This window comes from Protopterus annectens, chromosome 1.part2 (genome assembly GCF_019279795.1).
Source record: "Protopterus annectens isolate FY-2018-M chromosome 1.part2, PAN1.0, whole genome shotgun sequence".
Lineage (NCBI taxonomy): Eukaryota > Metazoa > Chordata > Ceratodontiformes > Protopteridae > Protopterus > Protopterus annectens.
Window position 1 is genome coordinate 485,760,255 of NC_056727.1, and position 24,209 is coordinate 485,784,463.

Below are 24,209 nucleotides of genomic sequence, written 5' to 3' on the forward strand. Positions count from 1 at the left end.
TTGGAGTTTGTGAAAAGATAGATTACTTGACTGAGGCATCAAATAGCCTGGAATCCAGGTTTCCTCTTCTCCCCTCTTGCTGCATTGCAGTCAGTCACCACATACACCTTGAACTTTGCTTGGGGAGTAGGGGGATAAAAGTGCAAGGACTCGGGAACAGCAAAAACAGACAAAAGTATATAAAACATAAAACAGTTTCTAGCTCATATCAAAGCTCTCAACTTTAAATCACCTGTGGTTCCCAGGACCTCTTCAGGTGATTACAGACAGTACCACAGTGATGTGGTTCATAAACAAGCAAGGGGGAACCAGATCTTATCCCTTATGCAGACTAGCCGTTTTAAATTGAGATACAGCTTTGCAGTACAATACCACTCTTCAGGCTTCCTATGTTCAGTCAGAGCAAAACTGTGTGGCAGACAAACTGAGCAGGACAAAGGCAGACCCTCGCAAATGGAAGCTAGAACAGGCGGGTCTTCATGATTTGATCTGTCTCTGGGGGGGGGGGGGGGTCTTCAAGTAGACCTTTTTGACTATTCTCTAAACAATCAGACGACAAAATTCTTCTCCAAGACTCTATACAAGATGGCTTGGAAGACAGATGCCTTTTTTTCCCCTGGACAGGAATGTTACTGTATGCTTCCCCACCCTTTCCACTGATATCTAGGATACTTCTGAGGGAATCCTCCAAAGTTATTGTAGTGACGACCTTCTAGCCCAGGCAAACTTGTTACTCCCTTCTTTTGGAATGGGCCAGGGACAGCTACAAGCTTTCTCACAGACTGGACCTGTTCACACAAGAAGAGCGGTGTTTGATACCCCCAACTCCAGTTGGCTTCAACAGACTGCCTCTATGATAGATCGTAATACCTTTTTGGCACCTGTTTACTGAAGACGTGCAGCAGGCACTAACCGAGGCAAGAAAGCCTGCTACTAGAAAATCATACATAAACAAGGGAAACGTTTTTTAGTTGGTACCATCAAAATAACCAGCACCCATTCAGGGCTAGTTTTGCTCTGGTTTTGCAACATTTGTGAGTTACTTTCCAATGGCCTGTCTTACTCCTTACTCAAGATTTGTTTGCCATTTCAGCATGTCTGCTGATACATCTCCCTCTTTCAGTGCATTCTCCTGGTAGAATGTTTTTGAAAGGGGTTTTACTTAAGATATTTAAAAAAAAAAAAAAAAACTGGTAGTTCCTTTTTGGGATCTTAATTTTATGTTTGAGAAGCTAACACTTACTCCATTTGAACCAGTTCATCTGATGGACTTGAGGTTCTTTATGTGGAAAACAGTTTTACTGATTGCTCTGACTTCTACAAGAAGAGTATCTGAGTGGCAAGCTCTTATGGTGGGTTAACCTTGTCTCATTTTCCACAGAGATGGTCTCTCTGTGAGAACTAATCCTTTTGCCTAAATTGTTATAGGAATTTACTTTAATCGAAACTATCTGCCTCACTGTTTTCTTTCCTGTATCTAAAAATGAGGCAGAAGGGATGTCCACAGACAACTCTGGCACCTTCTTGAAAATCTTTCAAAATTTCTGATCAGTTCATTTCTTGTGAAGGTAACAAGAGACAACCCGTGTCAAAGTAGACTATTTCCAAGTGGTTGTCTTTTATTTTTCCTACCACAACAAAACTATTCCAGGGAGGGTCAGGGTTCATTCTGCTTGGGCCTTGGTGTCATCTATGGCTTTTTGGAAAGGGTTGGAGTCTAGAAATATTCTAAAACCAGTACTTGGTCCTTTAAGTACAAAGCACTGCATGCTAGGTTCCTTGTACAGATCTATGTCAGGCTTTGCTAGGACCATTTTCCAGGAGTTCCTGGACCTTTCCTGTTCCATCTCCCAAGTGCTCTATGGTACGGATAGCCTACCCATATAGCTTAGGCTAGTTCAGCAGTGATCAGTATGATTATTGAATCATAGGAAGTTACTAGGCTAATGGCCCTACAGCCTTTTTAAACCTCGCCATTCATACACCAATTTTCCCAGTTATCAATGTCCTAGGACTAGAACAGCCTTGATATATGCCTGTGCCTTCGGGCATCTACAGCTGCCTCTGTCCATAAGGGACGCAGGCAACAAGCCAAGAGTGAATTTGCAATTTCCCATCCATTGGCCCAAATTGCATTTGAATAAGCTTAGGGAAGAACTCTACTTCACATGAATGAAGAGTCTGTTCCAGGGGAAGGGTAATCTGTGAGACACATATCTGTCCCTCCAACATGTTTTGTTTGTCACAGATGAGGTTTAGATTATTAGATCTGATTATTCTAGTGCTGTTTTTTTTTTTCAGATACATAGCAGATCGATGAATACCTTTCAGTTAGGCATAGATCACTCCTCAGTGCTTCGAGGCTGTCAGCATAGGACATAATATTTGCACTCCATATTCTTTTAATGAAGAACCTCTGTGGCCATTTCAGCTGTTGCAGATGCTGGTCAAGTACATGCTGAAGGATGCATTGTTTTTGATTATTGGTCTAAGGAGGGCTGAGTGTAATGAGAATATGGTCTCCTTAGATCTGGATGACATGGCCTTAGTTATAAGTTGTGCTATGTAGAACCATTTTCTCACCACCTTGGACACATGGTGATCAACATTCAGGCTACTATGAACCTGACTTCCCAAGTCCCTTTCCACTGGGTGTTTTCTTAGGGGAGTGTTGTCACTGCTGTAATTAGCAGGGGTGGTTGTCTTCCCAGAATATAATTATGTTTTTTTTTTTTGCATTCAGTTTTAGGCCATGGCTCTGGAACCAGTTATTTGTCTGTGTCAGACCCTCATGAAGGATATCTACGTCTTTGGGGCATTCAGTGATTTCACCCAGCTTGCAGTCATCAGCATGTTTGGTCATACAAAGGCTCTGCACATTTGCCTTGACTTCAGAGAGATATATTCCATACAGGAGTGGTCCCACTACCGAGCCTTGTGGAAAACCACTAGTAACAGCCCACTTGGTAGAGGAGGATTCCCTCACTTATCTTCACATGTGCTATCCGTGAGCCATTTGGCTGTCCATCGGATGACATAGGGTTTATACCTAAATTTGCGAATTGATGTAACCGAGTGAGGTGTTGTATCAAATACCTTTACCAGAACAAGGTAGGCAGTATGCACTGTTTTGTCCTCGTCCATGTCTCTAGTGATCTTTTCAAAGATGTCCACTGGGTTTAGTAGGTATGTTGAACATAGTATAGTTGTATAACTAAATTTACTATAACAGTTAATGTTTGAGGATCATTGCTGTGGTAGCCACTCCTTCCCCCTTGCTTTTTGGTGTGCTTTTCATGCCAGGGTGTGGACACTTAATTTTTGTTGTTCTTAGTAATGTACTGTCAGGGCTTAGCTTCCTTCTTCTCTGTTGGCATGAAAGCTCTGAAGGGTTTTGTGCCCGAACCTGTTTGCTTAGCTTGAGCTGCCTAATGGTTTGGGAGCTTGGAAGGTGCCCTGAAGCTTTGGAAGCTGGCCAGCAGTTATATCCTGTGCAGGATATAACCCATATAGCTACATTTTACATTAGGCTACTGCAACAGTGAACATTTTAGCTTGCACTTCCCCCCCTTATACTGGGAAACAGTGAGTGTGACAATGGGCTTATTCTTTGCATCGGTTTGTAGTTATAAAGCACATTCCCTGAACTCTCAGTTGTCTAGTGGATAGGCTAAGCAGGTCAATCCTTATGCCTCACCGGTGGTCTCAATCCAATGGTGGCAAAACAGATTTTCAGCTGCTGGGGCCTACCTTGCTGGAATCCATTTGCTTCCCCATCCAAAACCAAATTTATCAAGTATTTTGCCATGACCCGTCCATAGAGACAGTCCCTGAGAGAGACACTGGTTGAGCAATGGCATTTCAGGTTCCTGTATGCTTATCCTCCTTTGCCCCCTAATTCTCAGATTTTTGCAGAAAGCAATCGGATGCAAGGCTAGCATGATTCCCATTGCTACCTGTTGGCCCATGCAAATTTAGTTTTCCTGTCTGTGGCTTCTCATCAACCCCCCCACACACACGCACACAAACACACCAATCTTGGATCCCAGTCAGACAGGATCTTCTTTCCTATCTGTGTGGTAAATCCTTCCCAGAGCTCCACAACCTAACACTGCCCACTTTGTTTTCCACTTCCAGTAAACCAGCTTTATCTCCTGAATTAGTTAGGATTGTGTCTGCCTTTCAAAAGGAATCCACTTGCATACTGTCTTGCGGGAAATGGAAATCTTTCATGATTTGGGCATCTTCAAGTTATTGATTCCTTCTATGCTCTTTTTCTAGATATTTTGCACTTCTTAGCTAGCATGTTTGACTCTGGTTCCAGCTTCAATACAATTAAAGTCAGTTAGCAGCCATTTCAAAATTTCATGTTAGTCATGAAGCCCACTGTCTGACTTCTCATAAACTTTGCAAGGCCTTTCTCAAAGGGATATTTCTAGTGTGGAACCCCTGTTGAACTGTTGCCTCCCTGGAGTCTCAATTTTATGCTGGAAGCCTTAGCAAAACATCTATTTGAGCCAGCATCCTCTACAGCATTTAAGTTTCTTTTTCGGAAGACATTGTTTTGGATGGTTATCAGTCCTGGCAGGAGAGTATCCGAATTGCAAGCTCTGTCTTCTTCATTGCCTTATTTAGGTTTTTACAAAGACAGTGTGTCTCTTTGTACCATTCCTTCCTCTCTTCCCAGGTTATATGCTGGGATAAACATGAACCACCCAGTTTACTTTCCAAACTTATTGCAAGTCATTCCTGTAATGGTGAATACATCCTGCATACTCTAGACATGCATCGACAAATTGGATTTTATCTTCACAGAATGATACCTGTCAGGAAGCACTTAGCTCTTTTTCTCCTTTCCAGTCAACACAGTGATTCCATTCACAGTGGCCCCTTAACATTCAAGCCTGCGTCTCATTTGCCACTTCAGCAGCCATTTAGAAATTCTTCAGTTGACAAGATTTGTGCAGAAACACTTTTGTAAAGCACTGCAAATTAGAGGGTTTATATTACATCCTCGAAAGCGCTATTTACGGTGAAAATTCCGTGCATCAAATTTGCTATTGTGGGGGGCTGTGCCCACCTCACCCCCGCTAATTATATATACCAACTCTGAGATTGCACTAAAGTGAGGAAAGGGCAAATTTTCCAATCTTCACTGTAGTGCAATCTCAATATTTACAGTTCACTCCACGGCATTTTCGCTATAAATAGGTTCAGTGTTTACAGCTTTCGAGGATATAATATAGACCCCAAATTAGATGCTATATGGAGGTCTATGACTTCCTCTGGTGTCAGTATTCTCAAGGATCTCCTGTCATGATGCCACCAAACTGTTATGTACCTTGAGATTCTGACCCATAAGTCTGATCGGATAGATGGAGTAGATGGGATATGGTAGTTATAAACACCATAATGCTGGATCCTTTCATTCACATCCTTTCTCTATGACAACCCTCCCTCCATTCTCCTACCGTGTTGTCATCTTGTAAGACATGAAGGATATTTCCTCTTTTGTCATACACTGACTTGAATGCTTTTTCACTTTTGGCAACAAAATCAATCTGAGGATTCTCCACACTCTAGGGTATGATAGGAAAAAGAATTATTAAAGGGGCTCTTTGCTGGAGCTCTAGTTTTGCCAGGTCTGGTCTGACAAGGGGCTTGGAGGACCCATGAGAGGCATATCAGACTAACATGACTGAAAGAATCCTGCATGCATAGTACATAACTAACACTTTTTTACGTCCAAATTATGTTTGAAAGTAATTTTGTATATAGATGCACCCATAACAGTAAATAATATTGCTGTGTACTTCCCTAAAGGAAGGTTGTTTTCCCTCAAAAATTATTCATTTCTTTTAAAGATATAGGCCATTATTCTTGGGTGGGTTTAAATTCTTTGACTCCCTGCAACTTAGCCACCAAAAGTCTAATCTTCATTTTTCCAAGTGCTGCGGTGGTGCCGCGGTAGCGTTGCTGCCTCACAGCAAGAGGTTCTCCCGTTTGATTCTCGGCTGGAGTGCGGGGACTGCCTTCTGTGTGGAGCCTGCATGTCCTCCCGCGGTTGGGTGGGCGTTCAAAAGACATGCGTAAATGAGTGTGCCTTCGTTGAAGGTTGAACGTTGAGCTGGCACCTCGGCGTTCATCAAAATCTACTGCCAATCATTAGCGGACCGGAGTTCCGCTGTGGCGACCTCTAACTGGGAAAAGCCGAAAGACAACAAGAACATATGTTATGTACTTTAAAGAAAGTCGCACAGAGACCAGAGCATGTTTGAAGTTACGTTATTACATCTCTTGAATGAGCACAAACTTCTGTATAAATGTACAGTCACTTTCTATGACGGTGTGCAGACTCACTTTTACAATGGTACATGTGCTTATCAGTTCATCACACTACAGTCATTTAACAGTGAGCCTTCGGGTGAAGAAATTAGGCTTGGCAGTCCTGGTGAAAGTTTTGTAATTGTTCTTAAAGACACTATATCTACCAAAAAGACTCATCATTGTAACTCATAATGTGTGTAGGCTAGTTTTCTTTGAGCAGTAGCTTGATAAATTTCCCTTGCCATCTACAGGATGGGGTCCCCATTGACTCTTTTTGTCCTTCTCTTGTGTAGTATGTTTTCTGCAGTGGCAGCATGATATTCAAAAAGAAACCTAGAACATTACTGCAGTCTTTCTGTGAAGCAGCAAGGGACCAGTTGGCACGGGTAGTTCTGTGCTATTTTTGTCAGGTATAAAATAAAGCAAATTTGACATCACAGTTAGATGTTGTCATTTTGTACATCAGAACTTACTTTCTGACCAGTGTCATGTCATGCTTCATTGTGAGGTTTTGGAGAATAGGAGTATTTCCATTTGTTACATATATTTCCCTTTCTCTGAGTCCATGCAACTTTGGAAGGGGTCAGAGTATGGGGCATAGTTTTGAAGAAGAGGGTTAGTTTCTTGCTTTTTTTAAACACATATTCCTGTTGTCTTGAGCTCATGTAACTTTGAAGAAAAGTAGGAAATGGGGCAAGGTCCCCACATTCAGGGGTGCAAGAGAGCACAACCCCTTCCCCCAAAGAAATGATATTTTACAATTGTGATATTGACATACTTAGATATTTGTGATATTTTCCTTCTCAGTTAAGAGGGAAGCAATATTTCACAGATCTGGACTAGTCATTTGTATCTGAATAGATTATCATTATGCATAAAATAAGCATAGGTAATGATGTTACATGTTGGTGTGAACTGCTCTGCAAAAAAGTAATACAACTAAACAGTTGTCACTCAGAAATGGTTCATCTGCTTTGAGAGCGACAACTCTTATTAGGAGGTTAGCAGCTAATTAAATTTTGAATGCTTGCCTGTTTAGGAGTTGAGTCCTATTGGCTTTTGAACTGTTTGGGTCAGGGAGAGCTCTCTTAACCCAGAGACTAGGGTAAACATTACTTTTCTATTAAATGATAGTCACCAAGGATAATGGTCATGTGGTTGTTGGGTTACAGCTGCTGATGGGTAAATAAAGCCTCCTTAGTGGAAATTGGATCGATTTGTATTTACTTCAAATTGATTCATAGTTTTTTTTTGCTTTCCTTTAAGGAAGCTGTGGCAATGCAGGCTTTAAATCCACACCTGACTTTCAGTAATATGTTGTGAGCAAGGATATGGTGTCTTGATCAACACAACTACAAGCCATTTAATGCTCCAGGGATGATCAGCATTAAGGGCATAAATTGAATGTATACAACTCGTGTTGGGAAATAGGCACTGCCTGCCACACTCAGGTTATACACAGTACAAGTGCAGATTGGAATTATAATCACAGTCTCCGCAGAAGTTCACCTACCTTTAAGTGAGTTCATTGCCTTCCATTGCAGTCTTGCCAACAGTGGTTTAAACTTGCCCAAAGTTATGTTGGACTCGCGTGCGTGCGCACACACACACACACACACACACACACACACACACACACACACACACACACACACACACACACACACACTGTATAAATGATAACCCTCCAGTACCAACACCCTGTTGTCTAATTTTTGTTATTGCTGCCGGTAGTGACAAAGCAAAAAGAATACTGTTGATCCTTAACAATAAACCAACCTGTAACTATTTGAATAACAAGATTTACCTGTGAACTCAGTAGGCAAATATCTTGTAGTGGTCAGTGCACCAGCTTCAGTATACATTATTTATGAACTTAAGGTGACCAGTCAGAAGCATTTAAAAGTGAATAATAAAGTTCTTCACTTGAAACAAATAAAGTATTCCACAGGAAAAGTAAATATGCAAACAGGAATAATTTTCCATAAGAAATTTAAAATAAAAGTTCTAAACAGACTGATGCCATTCAGCACACTCTGTCAACTACTCTAGGCCCTAACTAAATTTAGTTAGATACATTGTGCACAGTCACTGACTTTCAACTTTGGAATATCATTTGCAGTGTTTGCACAGCTAGCTTTGTTTGTTTTTGCCTGCTGCAGCAAGAAAATACAGCAACTCTTTCAGCTTACACTTTGTCACTGTCTGTAAGAGTTCCAGCTAAGATGTTCTTTTGGCTTCAGTTTTGGAAGCTTATTTCTTGTTTATACATTACATATTTCTGACCGGGGAATCTTGGATAAAGTTCTAGCCTTTAGTGTAAAGTAAGATCTCCAATGAGCGTTTGGCTTTAAGCACTAGAGTTTGAGCACAACAAAGTTTAATTTTTTGAACTGCAGTAGCAGATGGGTAATTTTATGGACGGGTTTACATACTTCAGTAAATATGTAACATTTAAAATAAGAGGCAAGCACAGTGCAATTTCTTTTAATATTAGTTTTTAAATTGCTTCCATTTTTGTTACTTGTTTTGAGACATTGATAAATGAGTCAGTTTGGCTGATTGTTAGAGGACTTGCCAGATAGTTTGATACCCTGGAAGTTTTATGGCACTGGAGACAAGTAGAAGGACTCCAGCAGCTGTTCTTTCTTTACACCTTTGTCTCTGGAAAGTACAAGTGAATTTCTAGTATTTCAGGAGGAATGATCTGGTTTTACCTAAATCTCTGTAATGCCTGTGATGACAGGATTAGTAGTTTTTATCTGTGGATGGGAATTATTTGGCTTCCTTGATTTACTATTATAATCAGGATCCTGTGTTAGAAGCAGTATTATGACAGTTATCCTTGATTTAATTCCTTATCCTCAAGAGGTAATGTAAGCAGCCGGAATATTAGTTGGAATAGTATTGGAGAGGAGTATAATAAACATACAGGAAAAATACAAAAATAAAAGTGAATCCACAGGAATTACATCCACTAACATTGCCTGTAACTAAGATAAAATCATAGGGGAGAGTGATTGTGGGGAGTACAGGGAAGGGACACAAGCCCCATCAGGGAGTGGATGTATAGAGGGACATATTTTTATAGAGAGGTATCGTTTTTACTTGAATAAAAACTTAGTCTTTGAGCTTCAAGGCCTGTTCCTTACATGATATGTTTATCCTCTTATTTAGGCAAGTATGGGAGAATGAATTCAGTATTCAGAGTATAATACAAAAGATTTTAAGCATAAATATATAAAGTCCTGTGTTACAAATGTTCTTGTTTTAGAAATGCCTAGGTTTATGAATAAATTGATAAAAACTGTTAAAACAAAGTGTAAGTGTGTAACTGTTAAGGCCATTTATGTAATAAAATTACAGCTTTTATCCAACAGTGACCTCCGCCCAGGATGTACTTTGTGTACCAAGTACTCTAAACTGCGTAAATACACTTATAGGTTCATAGGTTTATACTAGGCTATCTGCCCCAAGGCATTTATAAGCCTAGCCCGAATTTTTGTGGCTTACGCCACCCCTTATATGAAAAAATACTGTACCCATTAGTTTGTTGTGCCTCTGTCCAGCAGTGACACAGAGATGATTCCCGGGGTAAACCTACGATCTCCCATCCACAGGTCAAGATTTCTCTTGAACAGAGCCAGCGAGGTGCTCTGCCTCACATGGACCGGGACTCTATTCCACAGCATAGGGAGTCTCTGAGTGATAAATCTATCCCTCCAGCACGTCCTATTTATATCCGTGCTAAGGTTTAAGTCACTTGCTCTAGTGGTTTTGGTGGATTTGGATTTTTTGAGGTGGAGCATGTCCATTAATTCTGGGTTGGACATGGCCTTGTATGTCAGGCACATGTCATCTCTGAGCAGACGGTATGCGACTGAATAGAGCTGGAGTTTCTTCAATCTGGCAGCATATGACAGATTTTGGAGTCCCTTTATCCTTTTGGTGAGAAACTTTTGGGGTCTCTCCAATTGCTGCAGATGTCGGGCGAGATACATCCCAAATGGGGCATTGTACTCGATCATTGGTCTGATAAGTGAAGAGTACAGGGAACAATGACCTCACTAGATCTGGATGTGAATCCCTTCATGATCAGGTGGGCAATGTAGAAGGTCTTTCTAACCACTTTAGCAACGTGAGTGTCAAAGAAAGGCCACTGTCAACCTAGGTCCCCAGGTCCCTGATAACCTCTTCTGTGCTTAGTGGATTGCCACCTATATGGTAGCTTGGGGTTACCTTGTTTTTCCCGAAGGGTATGACTATACATTTTTGGAGTTTAACTTCAGGCCATGGCTCTGGCACCAGCTATCTGTTTCCGTGAGTCCCTTCTGAAGGATATCCGTGTCCGATGCACTTTCCACTATGGCGCCCAGTTTGCAGTCGTCTGCAAACTTTGTCAGCCAAAGTCCTCCCATGTTGGCCTGTACTTCTGAGAAGTAGATGCCGAACAATAGGGGCCAAGGACCGAGCCCTGTGGGACACCACTTGTGACCGGCTTGGAGTCTGACATAGCGCCAGCAACTCTAACCCTGTGGGTTCTGTCCTTAAGCCAGTTTGCAACCCATCTTGTGACATATGGGTTTACATTTAAGCTGGTAAGTTTTTCTACAATACCCGAGTGGGGTATTGTGTCGAAAGCCTTTGCAAGGTCAAGGTAGGCTGTATGGACTGCCTTTCCTCATCAATGGCCTTGGTGACTGTTTCGAAGAAGTCGACCAAGTTCAAAAGGCATGATCTTCCCTTGATGAAGCCAAACTGGGTCGGGTCCAATGTCTGCAAGTCCCCTATATCTTTGTTTATGAGCTCCATTATGATCCTCTCCATAGCTTTGCAGACTAGACTTGTTAAGCTTATGGGGCGGTAATTACCAGGGTCCGTAGAGGCACCGCCTTTGTGGAGTGGGACCACAGTTGCCGTACGCCACTCCTTGGGCACGTATCCTGTGGTAAGGCTGAGATTAAACAGCTGCCTTATGTGCGGGTTTAATTCCTCATTTAGCTCGTGTAGCACACAGCCGGGGACACCATCCGGTCCCATTGATGCTGTGTTTTAGCTTTAGAGAGAGCAGCTTTCACCTGTGCATTTGATATGTCTGGGAGGCTACACTCCGCTGGGATAGTTATCTCTCCTTTAGGGGGGCAGTGGGGGTGAAGTTTGCACTGAACCTGTCTGCCAGTATGTTGGCAATGTCTGTGGGTTCAGTGATTTTGTATCATTTTGGACTAATTCTGAGCATATCTGGGAGTTTCCACCCAGGTTCCTAACATAGCTGAAAAAGGCCTTATGATTGTCCTTTGAATCCATGGCAATTTTTCTCTCAAAATTGGCCTTAGTTGATTTTATGAGTGCTCGTATTTTTTACTAATAATGATCAGGGGTGACTTCCCTTTTATGGATTTTGTTCTATCATGTAATAGCTTTCTCCTCTTATTGTAAAGTTTGTTAATGGCTGGGGTCCACCAGACTGGACGCTTGCCCTTTGTGGAAAGAGTCTTGGTTTTATTTGGGATTGCCTGATCCATGCAGTCCTGGAGGTGTTCATAGAAGGCATTTGTAAGGGCTTCCGCAGCTTGGGTTGTGGTTTCCACTGTCTCAGGGGCCTTGAAGGATACCACACCAGTCTTGAGTAGTGTGAAGTTTGCTTTAGAGAAGTTCTTCACTGTGGTCTTTTTTGTTTGGGGTGGGGCGGGATGTGGATTTCCAGTGAGATTAGTTTATGATCAGATCTCACCAATGAGGGATATACTTCGGTGTGGAGCATTTTGTCCCCATGTTTGTGATAATGAGATCTAGTATATTTTCTCCTCTCGTGGGAACAGTGACTAGCTGTTCCATGGCATTTGAATTTATGAACTCCAGGAACCATTGGGCTAGAAAGTTAGGGCTTGAGTAATGTTCCCAGTCTATATTCGGGTAGTTGAAGTCACCCAATATGATGGTGTTTGGAGATGCATTTATACCCTCCAGTGTCTTCAGGAAGGCTGTGTGAGGTTCCTGAGTTTGAGAGGGTGGCCTGTAGCATGCTACAATTTGTAGAGCAGTTTTGCCTATGGTTAGTTGCACCTGGATGGTTTCCGAGCTTAATGCGTTGCCACCAACCTGGAGGTGTGGGTATCCTTTATGAATATGGATACACCCCCTCCTTTTGTGGTGTGGTCCGGGTTTTGGGGCCGGAACGCATGATATGAGGTAAAACCTAATAGTGCCGGGTGCTCTCAGGAGCCTTGAACCAGGTTTCAGTTACAGCACAGACATCGATGTTCTCCATACTGAGAAGGGCCTCGAGTGCGTGCATTTTGAGATTTAGACTTCTGGCATTGAGCAGCATTACCCTCAGTTTCTTTCCATTTTTGTTTTCTAGGGTGGTAGGTTTAGAATTTGAGCCTTGCCTAAAAAGGCACTATGGGGTGGCAAGAGCCTTAGCCAATATCCGGAATCCCAGGGTGACAGGTGCAAGCCGTCCCTTGCGAAGCAGCGTGGCTTGTCAAGCATGTCATCCCAGGCAGACAGACACTGGATCCCCTTTGAATGACACCAGACATTAAGCCAATTGTTAAAGCTGATCATCTTGTCTCTATATTGTGGCATCATTCTTGGTGAAGGAAGGATACTGCTCAGGGTTAGGGTCATACCTGCCTGGGCTACATAATCAGAGAGCTCCTCTATGTCTCTTTTCATGTAGTCCAGGGAGGTACGTCTCAGGTCGTTCACACCAGCATGGACAATGACTGTGTCATATTTGTACTTGCCATGGAGTGACCCGAGTGCTTGTGTTATGTGGTGGATTCTAGCGCCCGATAGGCAGCTTACTGTGACCCTCTCCTTGTTCAGCTTGGTGAGTGGGACATCAGTGTGTCTGACTATGGAGTCACCTATGACAAGTATGTTTGGTGTTGTATTTGGCCTTAAGGGCTGTGACTGCTTTGCACACTGCTTTTGTGGTTTATGTGTTGCTTGTGGGGTGTCTTGAGGTAGCAGTTGTTTGAGAGTCTGCTTTGGAGGCCTCTGCTGTTTAGGTAAATTTTTACTCAGAGCCTCCGAGTATGTCTTTGTGTGTTTATGTGTTTGATTCAGTGGTGTGGTAGCATTATGTGAGGCTGGTTTTGTGGTGTGTGTAGTTGCCTTCTCCTCCTGTCTGGTCTTGCCAGTCCTGAGTTGAGAGAGCTCAGCCTCCAGTTTGGCTAAATAGCTGCATCTCTCGCAAGTATTTGTGTTATGTGGGAGGAGGAGAGGGTTTTCTGTGTACATGAGGCAGTTATAACATTGCCTCAAGATTCCCAGATTCACCAGCTGGACCGGAGAGGAGATTGACAACTGACCTTTGGACATGCTAGAATAATATTGGGAATTCCTTAATAATTGAAAACAAGGGCCAGTGGGGAGTGAGAGTGTAGTGCTTTTAATTTTTAGTGCTGACTTATATAATTGCTTTAGTGAGCAAGTGCCAGGTAACTTGAGTGCAATGTGTTACAAGTAACTAAATGCAAAAACGACAAACAGTAACTTTCTTTCAAGTGAAACAAGGAAATAAGTACAGTAAGCAATGCAGATATCACTAGTGATCCACAGAAGCACTGAGAAGCCGCGTATTAGGTGGAATTAGCTTCCAGGGAAATAACAAGCAAACAAACAACAAGCATTCCTTCTACCTAATGTAACAAGTTCTTTAAGCTGTGCAAATTTACTCCTCTCCCATTCACTGCACCCTTCAAATGGTTACCCACAGCTGACATAACTAAAAAGATGTCTTGACATTCCTATGTGTCAGGTAATGACTGACTGTTATCTAAATTTTCTGTCTCTTTTCTAAAGGTTTTCTCCACCTGAGGCATTGTCACTAAGTTACTATTTTCTCTCTTTACTATAAAATGCTTTCTCGTCTTTCTTTAGTAAAATGTTTTCCGTCATTGCTCACTCAACTTGTTTCACTATATGCATCCCATTTTGAAATCTGGACTACTTCCCCTAACACAAATGTGTGGAATATCTGTCATTACTATATTGATTTTTGTGTAATGCAACACTTGTATTTACTTTGAGTTGTCTGTCATACGTATTGTAATAAATTAGTGTAATTTTTCTGTTTCTGAGATGTAATCCCTGGAACTACTCTAAAAAGAGGCTGTTTAACCCATTTTAGCTGTCCTGGTCAACAAATGGAAATAACCACTCAGTCTACCTATATGCCCTTTGTTTCCTAGCAGACAAAGAAACATCTGAATACTGTAGACACATGTACTTAAATTATGACAGCAGTTATTTACAAAAAAAATGCTACCATTTTTCATGTCAGTTCAAACAGTTTTATTTACTATGTCCATTATACATGATTAAAATGTGTATTTTTCTGCTTAACAAGCATATAACTAATAAAACCCATGACCTAAATGCCAACATAGCCTTATACTCTCCCGATATTCTCATCCTGACTGAAACCTGGCTCAAACCTCACATCAAAAGTGAGGAAATACTCCCAACAGGTTATAATATTCTTTGAGTAGATAAACTATCTAAGAAAGCGGTAGTGTGGCTCTAATGTTTAAACATCGCCTCAACATCTAGATCCTAAACGCATCTGCCCCCCCCCCCACATTGGAAGTGAAGAAATCCTATATGCCAACCTCAAGCAAAACCCAAATAAAACAATCAACATCATAGGATGCTACTTCCCACCTGACCAAAACATCCCACCACCCCTGGAAAACCTCCTGAACTAGGCTAACCATCCCTACCCCACAAAATCATTAGCCTAGGTGATTTTCATATCAGCTGGCTGTCTTGTAGTAACAATCATCCAGCCCAGCACTTAAACCTTCATGGTTTCTCCCAATTAATACAGTCACGTACCCGGATAAATAAAGACTCTAACAAACATACTGCTCTTGACTGGATATTAGTCAATAAAACCCCTCACTCATACTTAGCTGGCTGTCTACCAGACAGCCTCAGTGACCACACTCCAACATTCCTTCCGAGACACCACTTAAATTGTGCTAAACATATTATCTATAGGCAAATCTGAAACAGGGTAGTACCTTTCTCCACATCCTAAACACACATGCCCCCATAAGAAATGCCACAGTGAAAGGCCTGGGAGCACTGGTGCTTAACAAAACCCCCCTCCTCTAGATAGTCATTCCTAGAGTTGCGCAACAAGGTCAAAAAGCAAATAAAAGAAGATAAAACCCAGTATTATCAGTCTGCCCTAAACTCCTCCCATCACAACCCTAAGCAGTTCTGATTCATAATAAACTCCATTCTCCACACTGGTAAAGTAGCCCCCCCCCACACACGCACACACACCCCTATCATTCCCCCTTCTTTCAGCAGTATTGCTGACTCATTCAATAAACACTTTACTGAAACCATTCTGTCTTTAACTAAACAACACAACACTCTACCCACCCTCCCTACATCAAAACCAAATACTCTGCCCACAGTCTTTTCTTTTTTTATTAGTACCTACCTCCTGTATAAAAAAAACTTCTATTGAAACTTAAGCCTACAAAACTTGCAGCTGACAATCTCCCCTCTGAATACCTAAAAATAACAGCAGTAGCCCTAGCTTATCAAGTCTGTATCTTAATTAATTGGTATTTTTCAGAAAGCTATGCCCCCACACTGTGGAAAATATCCCACGTCATTCCTCTCCATAAAGATGGCTCCTCCACTGAACTTTCCAATTACAGGCCTATAGCCATCCTTTCTCCACTTTCCAAGATACTTGAGAAATGCATCCATTCTCAAGTCTTAGACTACCTCTTAGCTAATAACCTCCTGTCCAGCACCCAACATGGCTTCAGGCCATACCATATCACTACTACCGCCTTGCTCTCTTTCACTAATGCCTGTTCTCCTCTGCTATATTTCTGGATCTATCCAAGGCTTTTGACATGGTCTCACATAAACTACTAATCTCTATTCCCACTAACCTGTCCTTTTCCCAGTCAGCTACTGATTGTTGCCGGCCAGTTGGATAGCTGGGAAACCAATCAGTTGTCTGTCAAAATGACCTGTCTCCTTGACTTCCTGTAACACTCTGTGTTCCTCAAGGCTCCATCCTTGGTCACCTACTATTATCACTCTTCACCAATTATCTATTCACAGCCACTAAGCATGCTTCTCTTATACAGTATGCAGATGACTCCACACTCATCTTCTCAGCCCAAACTATATCTGAACTTCACAAGATCACACAAAAAGCCTTTTCATCTGTAGAAAACTGGCTAGCAAATTACCAGTTATTACTCAACCTGAGCAAGACTAAACTCCTCATCTTCCAACCCACTAAATCTAACACAATTATCCCCCACTTTAATTTTGTAGCCTAAGACAATACCATCATCTCCCCAACAGAGCACACCAAACTACTTGGTGTTCAGATTGATAACAATCTCAGATTTGACACTCACATTTCTCTTACCATTAAAAAGGTTCATGAAAAAACTAGGTGCATTGCACAGAAACAAACAGTTCCTCACCAAGACAGTCATAATTTCTGCTGCCAATTCCCACCTAATCTCCACTTTACTCTACGCCTCTCTTATACTTACTTACCTACCTTAGACAAACAAACCTAAACAAGCTCGAGGCTTGCTACAATAAAATTGCCAAGTTTGCCACTGGTGCATCTTATTGCAGCCACCACTGTATCTCACTTAGAGAACTTGACTGGCTTGAACTCCCTCAACTTTTTCACCTGAATCAACTCTCTCTTGCCCACAAGTTAGTAAACCATTCTCTTAAAGTCCCATCCCTTCAAAACCTTCTCCAGCACTACTGCTCCACTAGACCACTATGCTCCAGCAGCAAAAATTTGCTCCTAGTGACCAACCCAAGAAATCAGCAGGAGAAGCACTATTCTCCTGCGTCATATCCAGATTATGGAACAATCTCCCCTCCTCTATAACCACACTACCTTCTTGCAGTCACTTCAAGACTGCACTAAAAACTCACTTAAAAAGTCTCTGGTTATGCCCATGCACCAGTGCCGACTAGTAACCCTCCTTTTACATCTCCTCTCCCGTAGCCACCCTCCCTCACACCATCTGATCATTGCATTCCTTCCTCTGCAGGCTCTGGCTCACCCTTTATCCTCCCCTTCCCTCCTTACTCAATCTCTCAGACCTATTATAACATGCTTAAGTACCTCACTTCATCTCACTCCAAATACATATCCAACTGACTTACACCTAGCTTCCTCTCACTACAACGTATAGTACTTACTCTGTCTCCTCTCTTACTCCTCTATCTTCCCATTCGATCCCATTAGCCCTTCTAGCTTGTTCCACCTTCGTGTGGAGCTTCCGCTTTATATCTGCTTGAGTTTAGTGCAGTATTTGTATATAAGATTTAGGAATAACAGTTTAGAACAGTATCCGTTTGAGCTTAGTACTATCTGTATATACATCCTACCTTTATTCCTAGCCTCTAGCTAGATATTGATATAGCTGTTCATTACTATGTTTCATATTGTATGTATAGTTAATGTTTGCTGCAGTATGTATTGTTTTCTATTGTATGTATATTCAATTGTTCTTCATGTACTCTGCTGCTCATTTATTGTTCTGTGGAGCTTTTCTCCCCGGGCCTCTACTGAAAAAGGACCTGTGTCCAGTTGGAATTTCCCGATAAACAAATGTAAATAAATAAATAAACAAGGATTATGATTATTTCACAAAAGGTTTCTCATCCAGGAAAAAAGAGGTCATTGTTCCCCTCTACTCGTCACTCATTAGACCCATTATAGAGTACAATGCCCCTTTTGGTATGTACCTCACAAGACATCTACAACAACTGGAAAGGCCACAGAAATACCTCACAAAGAGGATTACCGGCTTCAAACAGATGTCCTACGCAGACGGTCTCAAAAAACTCCAGCTTTACTCCGTCGCATATCGCGTACTCAGAGGTGATCTCTGCCTAACATACAAAACTATGTCAAACCCAGAGCTGCTGGACATGCTCCATATAAACAAATCCCAATCCCTCTGAGCTACACACTCTAGGGACCTAAACCTTGTCACCACAATAAACGGAACATGCTGCAAGGATAGATTCCTGTCTCAGAGACTTCCGATACTCTGGAACAAACTACCTATCTATATCAAACAAACCTCCTCATTAGCACTCTTCAAGAAAAATCTTGATGATTGGATGGGAGATAGGGAATTCACCCCGGGGATCACTTCTGTAGCTCTGCTTGACAGGGGCACAGGAAAATAATTTTCTTGGGTGGCAAAAGCCAGGGTACCATTTGGCTAGGCTTATATAGGCCCTAGGGCCAATAGCCTAGTACCTACCTATGAACCTATAATATCTGAGACAAGTCACATTACAGATTATTTTTCTTTCTGTTTTTCTTTTTTGGTTCTATTTTATGCTGCATAACTACTTTAAAGTTATACCATTGCATTACTGCTTTGCAGTTGGCTGTGCCATCATTTTGTCTCTGAATTGCCTTCATGTATTTGTTGTGGAAACCTCTCTCTCTCTCTCTCTGTGTGTGTGTGTGTGTGTGTGTGTGTGTGTGTGTATATATATATATATATATATATATACACATACACACACACACACACACACACACACACACACACACACACAATCACAGTTGTCAAAACAGATGGAAAGATGCATAGTTTAATGATGCATAATGTATTTTAGCAAAAAAAAAAAAAAAATGAACTGCCATGAACTCTGATGGCAAAGTTATGTATTTTTTATGGGCATTATTTGTATGAGTAGTTAATATAGCAATAACCCACGCCTGGGTGTGTGTAATGCTGGATTTACCCACACCCAGAAGTGGATTATTGCTATTATACAATGACATTATTTAAGAAAACAAATACTTACTTTTCTTAAATAATGGCATTGTATAATACCTCCTTGCTGCCCTTCCGCATCTGTCTGGTATTCTCCGGCAGTTCTGATGTACTGCGCATGCGTATGCTTACGTAGTACATCAGAGCTGTGGGTGGAAGCAACGGAGAAAGCAAGATATCTGTTGCTTTTTACAAAGTGTCTCGCTATGTTAAAGGAGTTTAACATAGCGAGACAGCTTTAAAAAAAGCAACAGAGAATCTCCTTTGCTTTTTTAAAGCTGTGTCACTATGTTAAACCCATTTAACATAGCGGGACAGCTTTAAAAAAAGCAACGGAGAAAGAAAGATCTCCGTTACTTTTTTTAAAGCTGTCTCTCTATGTTAAACTCCTTTAATATAGCGAGACAGTGTCTAAAAAGCAACAGAGATCTTGCATTCTCCGTTGCTGTAAAAAAAGACTTATATTAATGGAAAAAGTCCGGGCGACCGGACCTTTTTCCATTAGTATAAATCTGATTTAAAATCTTGTGTTCTCCGTTGCTGTAAAAAAAGACTTATATTAATGGAAAAAGTCCAGGCGACCGGACCTTTTTCCATTAGTATAAATCTGATTTAAAATGTGCACACTGACCAATCAGCGTGCACGTTTTGGAATATTAATGGGGGGGGGTTGTTGTATAATTGCAATTTGCTGACTAAGTTGAAACTACTAGGCAGTGCATATGTGTATATGGAGCCCGTAAACAAAATAAATACCATTTGTTGTGTAGATGTTTTAGTTGCAAACAAGAGGTTACCTTGCAACTGTTTCACTGGGTAAAACCTGATAACATTTGTGTTATTTACCACTATGCCTGCAGATTTTGAATAACTGCTACTTAATAACATCTTTCAAGAAGCACGCATTGTTTTATTGGTCTGTTTTTCAGGACTGGGAATACTTACTGAAGTCCGAGTATCATCAGAATGCAGAGTCACACCTACTAGCTAGTGCACTACATCTAGATGCTGTAGAAGCTCTACCTGCCAAAGAAGACATCCCATGTTGTGTTAGCCTGGACACCTCTGCTATTCTTTTTCATCACATTCCTTCCATTTTCTTTGTTTTGCACCTAGTTTATGAGGAGCTGAAACTGGACAACCTAATGAGAGAAGGAACACGTTCACTTGTAGTCCTACTATTGCAGTTAGCAAGGTAAGTTAGAGAAGCACCAGGGTATTTACTTCCTGCAAGTGATGAAGGTTTGATAGCCCACTGTATGTACTCTAGTCTTGTTTTGATATATTTAAAAGTCACAGGATGAGCAGATTTAGGCCTAGTGTTTTATATCTATGAGATTAAACTGTACAAAAATAATGTAAAGAGGATTATTGAGAAGTACAGGCCTGCATACCAGAACCATCACTGCTTTAAAATTAGTCAAGTGTACAAGTTTACCCAAATTGTGTGCACAAAACAGAAGGGTGCAAACAGTACTTCATTTTTTTTGCATGAAGATGAGGGAGGAAGTCTCTTCTAACCCCATCTTTTATTGCTTCAAGGAAATGTTTCTTATCCATCCTGTACATATTTCTGGATGTATCAGAAAATAAGTAAGTTCCAGGAACTTATTTGTATGAACTGAAAGGACAACCAACACATATGGGGAACCAGAAAGGCTTGTGTGAGCAGCTGTGTCATATAAGTGGTATTTATCAGAGACATAGAAGGACAGTAGTAAAATACCTTTTTGTACATCAGTGCTGTGACGCATTATACATTAAAACATTATCCATAATCAAATACAACTCGTGCAGAAATAAAATTTCTGTATAAATTCATAAGCTATCTTAGCTCATTATATCATTAAACTTGCACACATAGTATAACAAACCCCAGAATTTCAAGACAAATTGATGTACCAGAAATATACTTCAGAAAATTAAGAACAGTTGACATTAAGTGTACAGTCTGTCTAGAGACAGAAACGTGTCTGTCTTGTCAAGTAGCAAGATTACATGAGGGCAGACCTGCAACTGAAATCTGTATCTCTCACTAAATGGCAGAATGTTTTAGAGATATCTGAAAAGTCTGATGCTCACTTAAGCTGGTATTCTAATGCTGCTAATTCATCCTTTCAGAGGTGACATTTTGCAAGAGATAGCATTTTGTCCAGTTATTATTTAGATAATAAATATTTAGGACTTCGAATCATATCACTATAGAGCATGGTATTGATATTGGGCAAGGATTTTTTTCCTTGGCTTTTTAATTATTAGAATATTCCTTTAATTTTCTTGTTTGGTGACAGAGGCTTCTATGTTCATCAACAGTTTAGCAAACGTGCATTTTTTGCCTGATTATTGATCTCCATATTTAACTAAAAAATAACTGTAGATTGGAGAAGGATTTGTTTCAAGGAGGGGAGAACCACTGAAGTACACATCACTAAATAGTACCTCGAAGGGTGTGTGAGACGTGATGAAATTTTTTTAATGCTTATTAAAAACTGAGTTTTTGGAGAACATTATTTACTTGTCTATTTGTGGAAGCAAATTTATTTGGAGTTTACCAGTAATTCAAAAAGGTTGTTCATAGAATATTCCTGAGCAATATGTTATCTGCTTAAAGTATTGTGATAAGTATTGCTTGAAAGAAATGCTTCAAATTTGCTGTTGAAAGGACACACTTTTTGTAAGATGCCAAAGATTATTAAGTTTTATAGTAATTTGTTTTTTCGTTGGGGCACTGGTACTGTCATGGTGCATACTGTGACATCATGTACTGTTCTTTTCAACTTCTTGCACAGTTCAGACCTCATTCCAGACACGCACATTTGTAGAGCACCCTATGTTTGATAACCAAAAACGAATCATCTGATGTTTTCCAAGTCTACCCCTTGACTGTTAGGCCATCGCAGGCACTCAGAAGCTGAGGCCTTTACACCAGTATCAGCTTTATTGCCTGGAACTAGTAGTTCAGTCCAGCCACCTGCATATGCCATAGGAAGAAACGCCTGGTTTACCCTGCTCCCAGGAGAATTTTGGAGGTTTATTTTATTTTATTTATTTATTTTATTTTTATTTTACATTTGTTGACCGGGCTGGTCCAACTGGATATATGTCCATTTTCAGCAGTGGCCCGGGGAGAAAAGCTCCACATGCAAGCATTTGTAATATCAGGTAAAACATTAAACATGGTTATAATATATATGTCAACATCATTAGATATTAAAAAGGCAGAAGTTGAGAAAATAGAGAGTGTATTTTGTTAGGGGTGTATTTTGTTTACTCTTTCTTCTAGAAGGATTGACTGGAAGATCTCATGTACAACCCCAAGTTTATGTTTGAGTACAGTCAGAAGGACCGGAAGTCTATACATATACATATACATACATATATATATATATATATATATATATATATTTATTTTTTTAATATTAGTAGGAGAGTGTCGTGAGGAGATTCTGCAGTGTTTTGTGGTTCTTAGTTTGTCAGTTCGCTGGTTAGATTATTTAATTCATTGCTTTTATGTTTCTTACTTGAAAAACATGTTGGTTGATTAGCAACTGTAAACTGTCCGTGTAATATTTATTTACCCTTTGCCCCTGTGGCCTGGTTCATGGCTGAAAGGGTCTCAGTTCACTTAGTCAACCAGTAGGTAAATTAAAAAAATGTCTCTGCTTAGAGACCATGCAGTCTGCACAGAACTCTTGGGAGAGACTCCTCCTGAAAGATGCTGTGGAGACTTTCCTTCTTTAGAAATATGCCTAGATATTTCACACCTGCCCGTTTGTCAGAGGTGCAGTATAAATTCCATTTCATTCTGGACCTTGGTAACCTTAATCACCACATCAAGTATATCAGGTTCAAGATGGTGACTCTACTGGTGGTTACTTCCCTGCTTCTAAGGGAAGTTTGGATGTTGTCTCTGGATTCTTTGTGGCACATAAGTATTCAGCATCCACATGGTAGATTCCTTCAGTTTATTGCGAGTAGGCATCACTTCCAACAGAAGGTGCTGCCATTTGTTTTTTTCGTCTGTATCAAAACTGAGTTGTTGGCCATGGTGAATGAAGCTTTTGAGAAGAAAAAAGAGAGAGAAATGAAACATCTGCAATAGAGCTCTGTTCATTTGATGCTGCAAACACAGAAAAGGGTGAGAAAGCCTCATGTCACTAAACACAGATACTGCTGTGAGTGACTGTTAACTCGCATCCACTGTACTTCCTACAAATCCTTAGTGCACTCATTGTCAAATTGTTGAACTTCTCTAATTCTGCACTACATTCACATTTCAGAAAATGCCTCCAATTACCTGTCAGAACACCAGTATCAAGGAACTATATGACAGTTATGCAACTATCCATAACAACATCAAAAACAAAACATCAAAAACTAGGAGCCCTTTATAGGCACAACTAGTTTTTTAGCTACCCTGCAAAAAAGGCTCTTGCCTCATCATTCCTCTCCAACTCTCTTATATGGCGCCTCCCCCCACCCTCACCAATATTCAGTCCTCTCTGAAAACTAAACTCGATTCATGCTACACCAAAGTTGCCAAATTTGCTGCAAACGCTAAATTCTCCAACCACCACTGTTCTGCACTACATCAACTAAATTGTTTTGAATTCCCCCATCACCTCACATACCTACAACTAACTACTGCCCATAAACTTATTTACTACCCAGCAGCCTGCCCCTCCGTCTCCTGCATTCTGACTATATACCACCATAATTGACACCTTAGGTCAGAAAACAAAATGGTATTAAACATTGGTAAACCTAAGCTCTCAGCTGGACAGATGCTGTATTCTTTTACTTTCTCCAAGCTATGGAATAATCTCCTCCTTCACTCAGAACTATCAGTAATCCCACTTTTTGTAAAAAATCCCTTAAACTTCATCTCTCCTCACATTGGATATGTACCTGCACCCCTCCTGACAACCCCAAAACTTGACCTCCTCCCAGAATCCTACTCTTCTTCACTCTGCAGCTAGTCCATCTTCCCCTTCTCTCTATCGTACCAACTCCTTCTGCTGTCACTTTAGCCTGTGCTATCCCTACTGTAAG

General features: G+C 40.9%; 1 protein-coding gene across 1 annotated transcript in view; it reads left to right on the forward strand.

Annotated features, from left to right (window-relative positions):
• The window catches only part of ANAPC1 (anaphase promoting complex subunit 1), a 3,613,296-nt gene that overhangs the window by 1,490,421 nt on the left and 2,098,666 nt on the right, over window positions 1-24,209 (forward strand). The window contains exon 17 of the mRNA XM_044060160.1: window positions 20,087-20,352. Within this exon, the coding sequence (XP_043916095.1) occupies window positions 20,087-20,352 (266 nt within the window). The remainder of the gene's footprint in view (window positions 1-20,086; window positions 20,353-24,209) is intronic.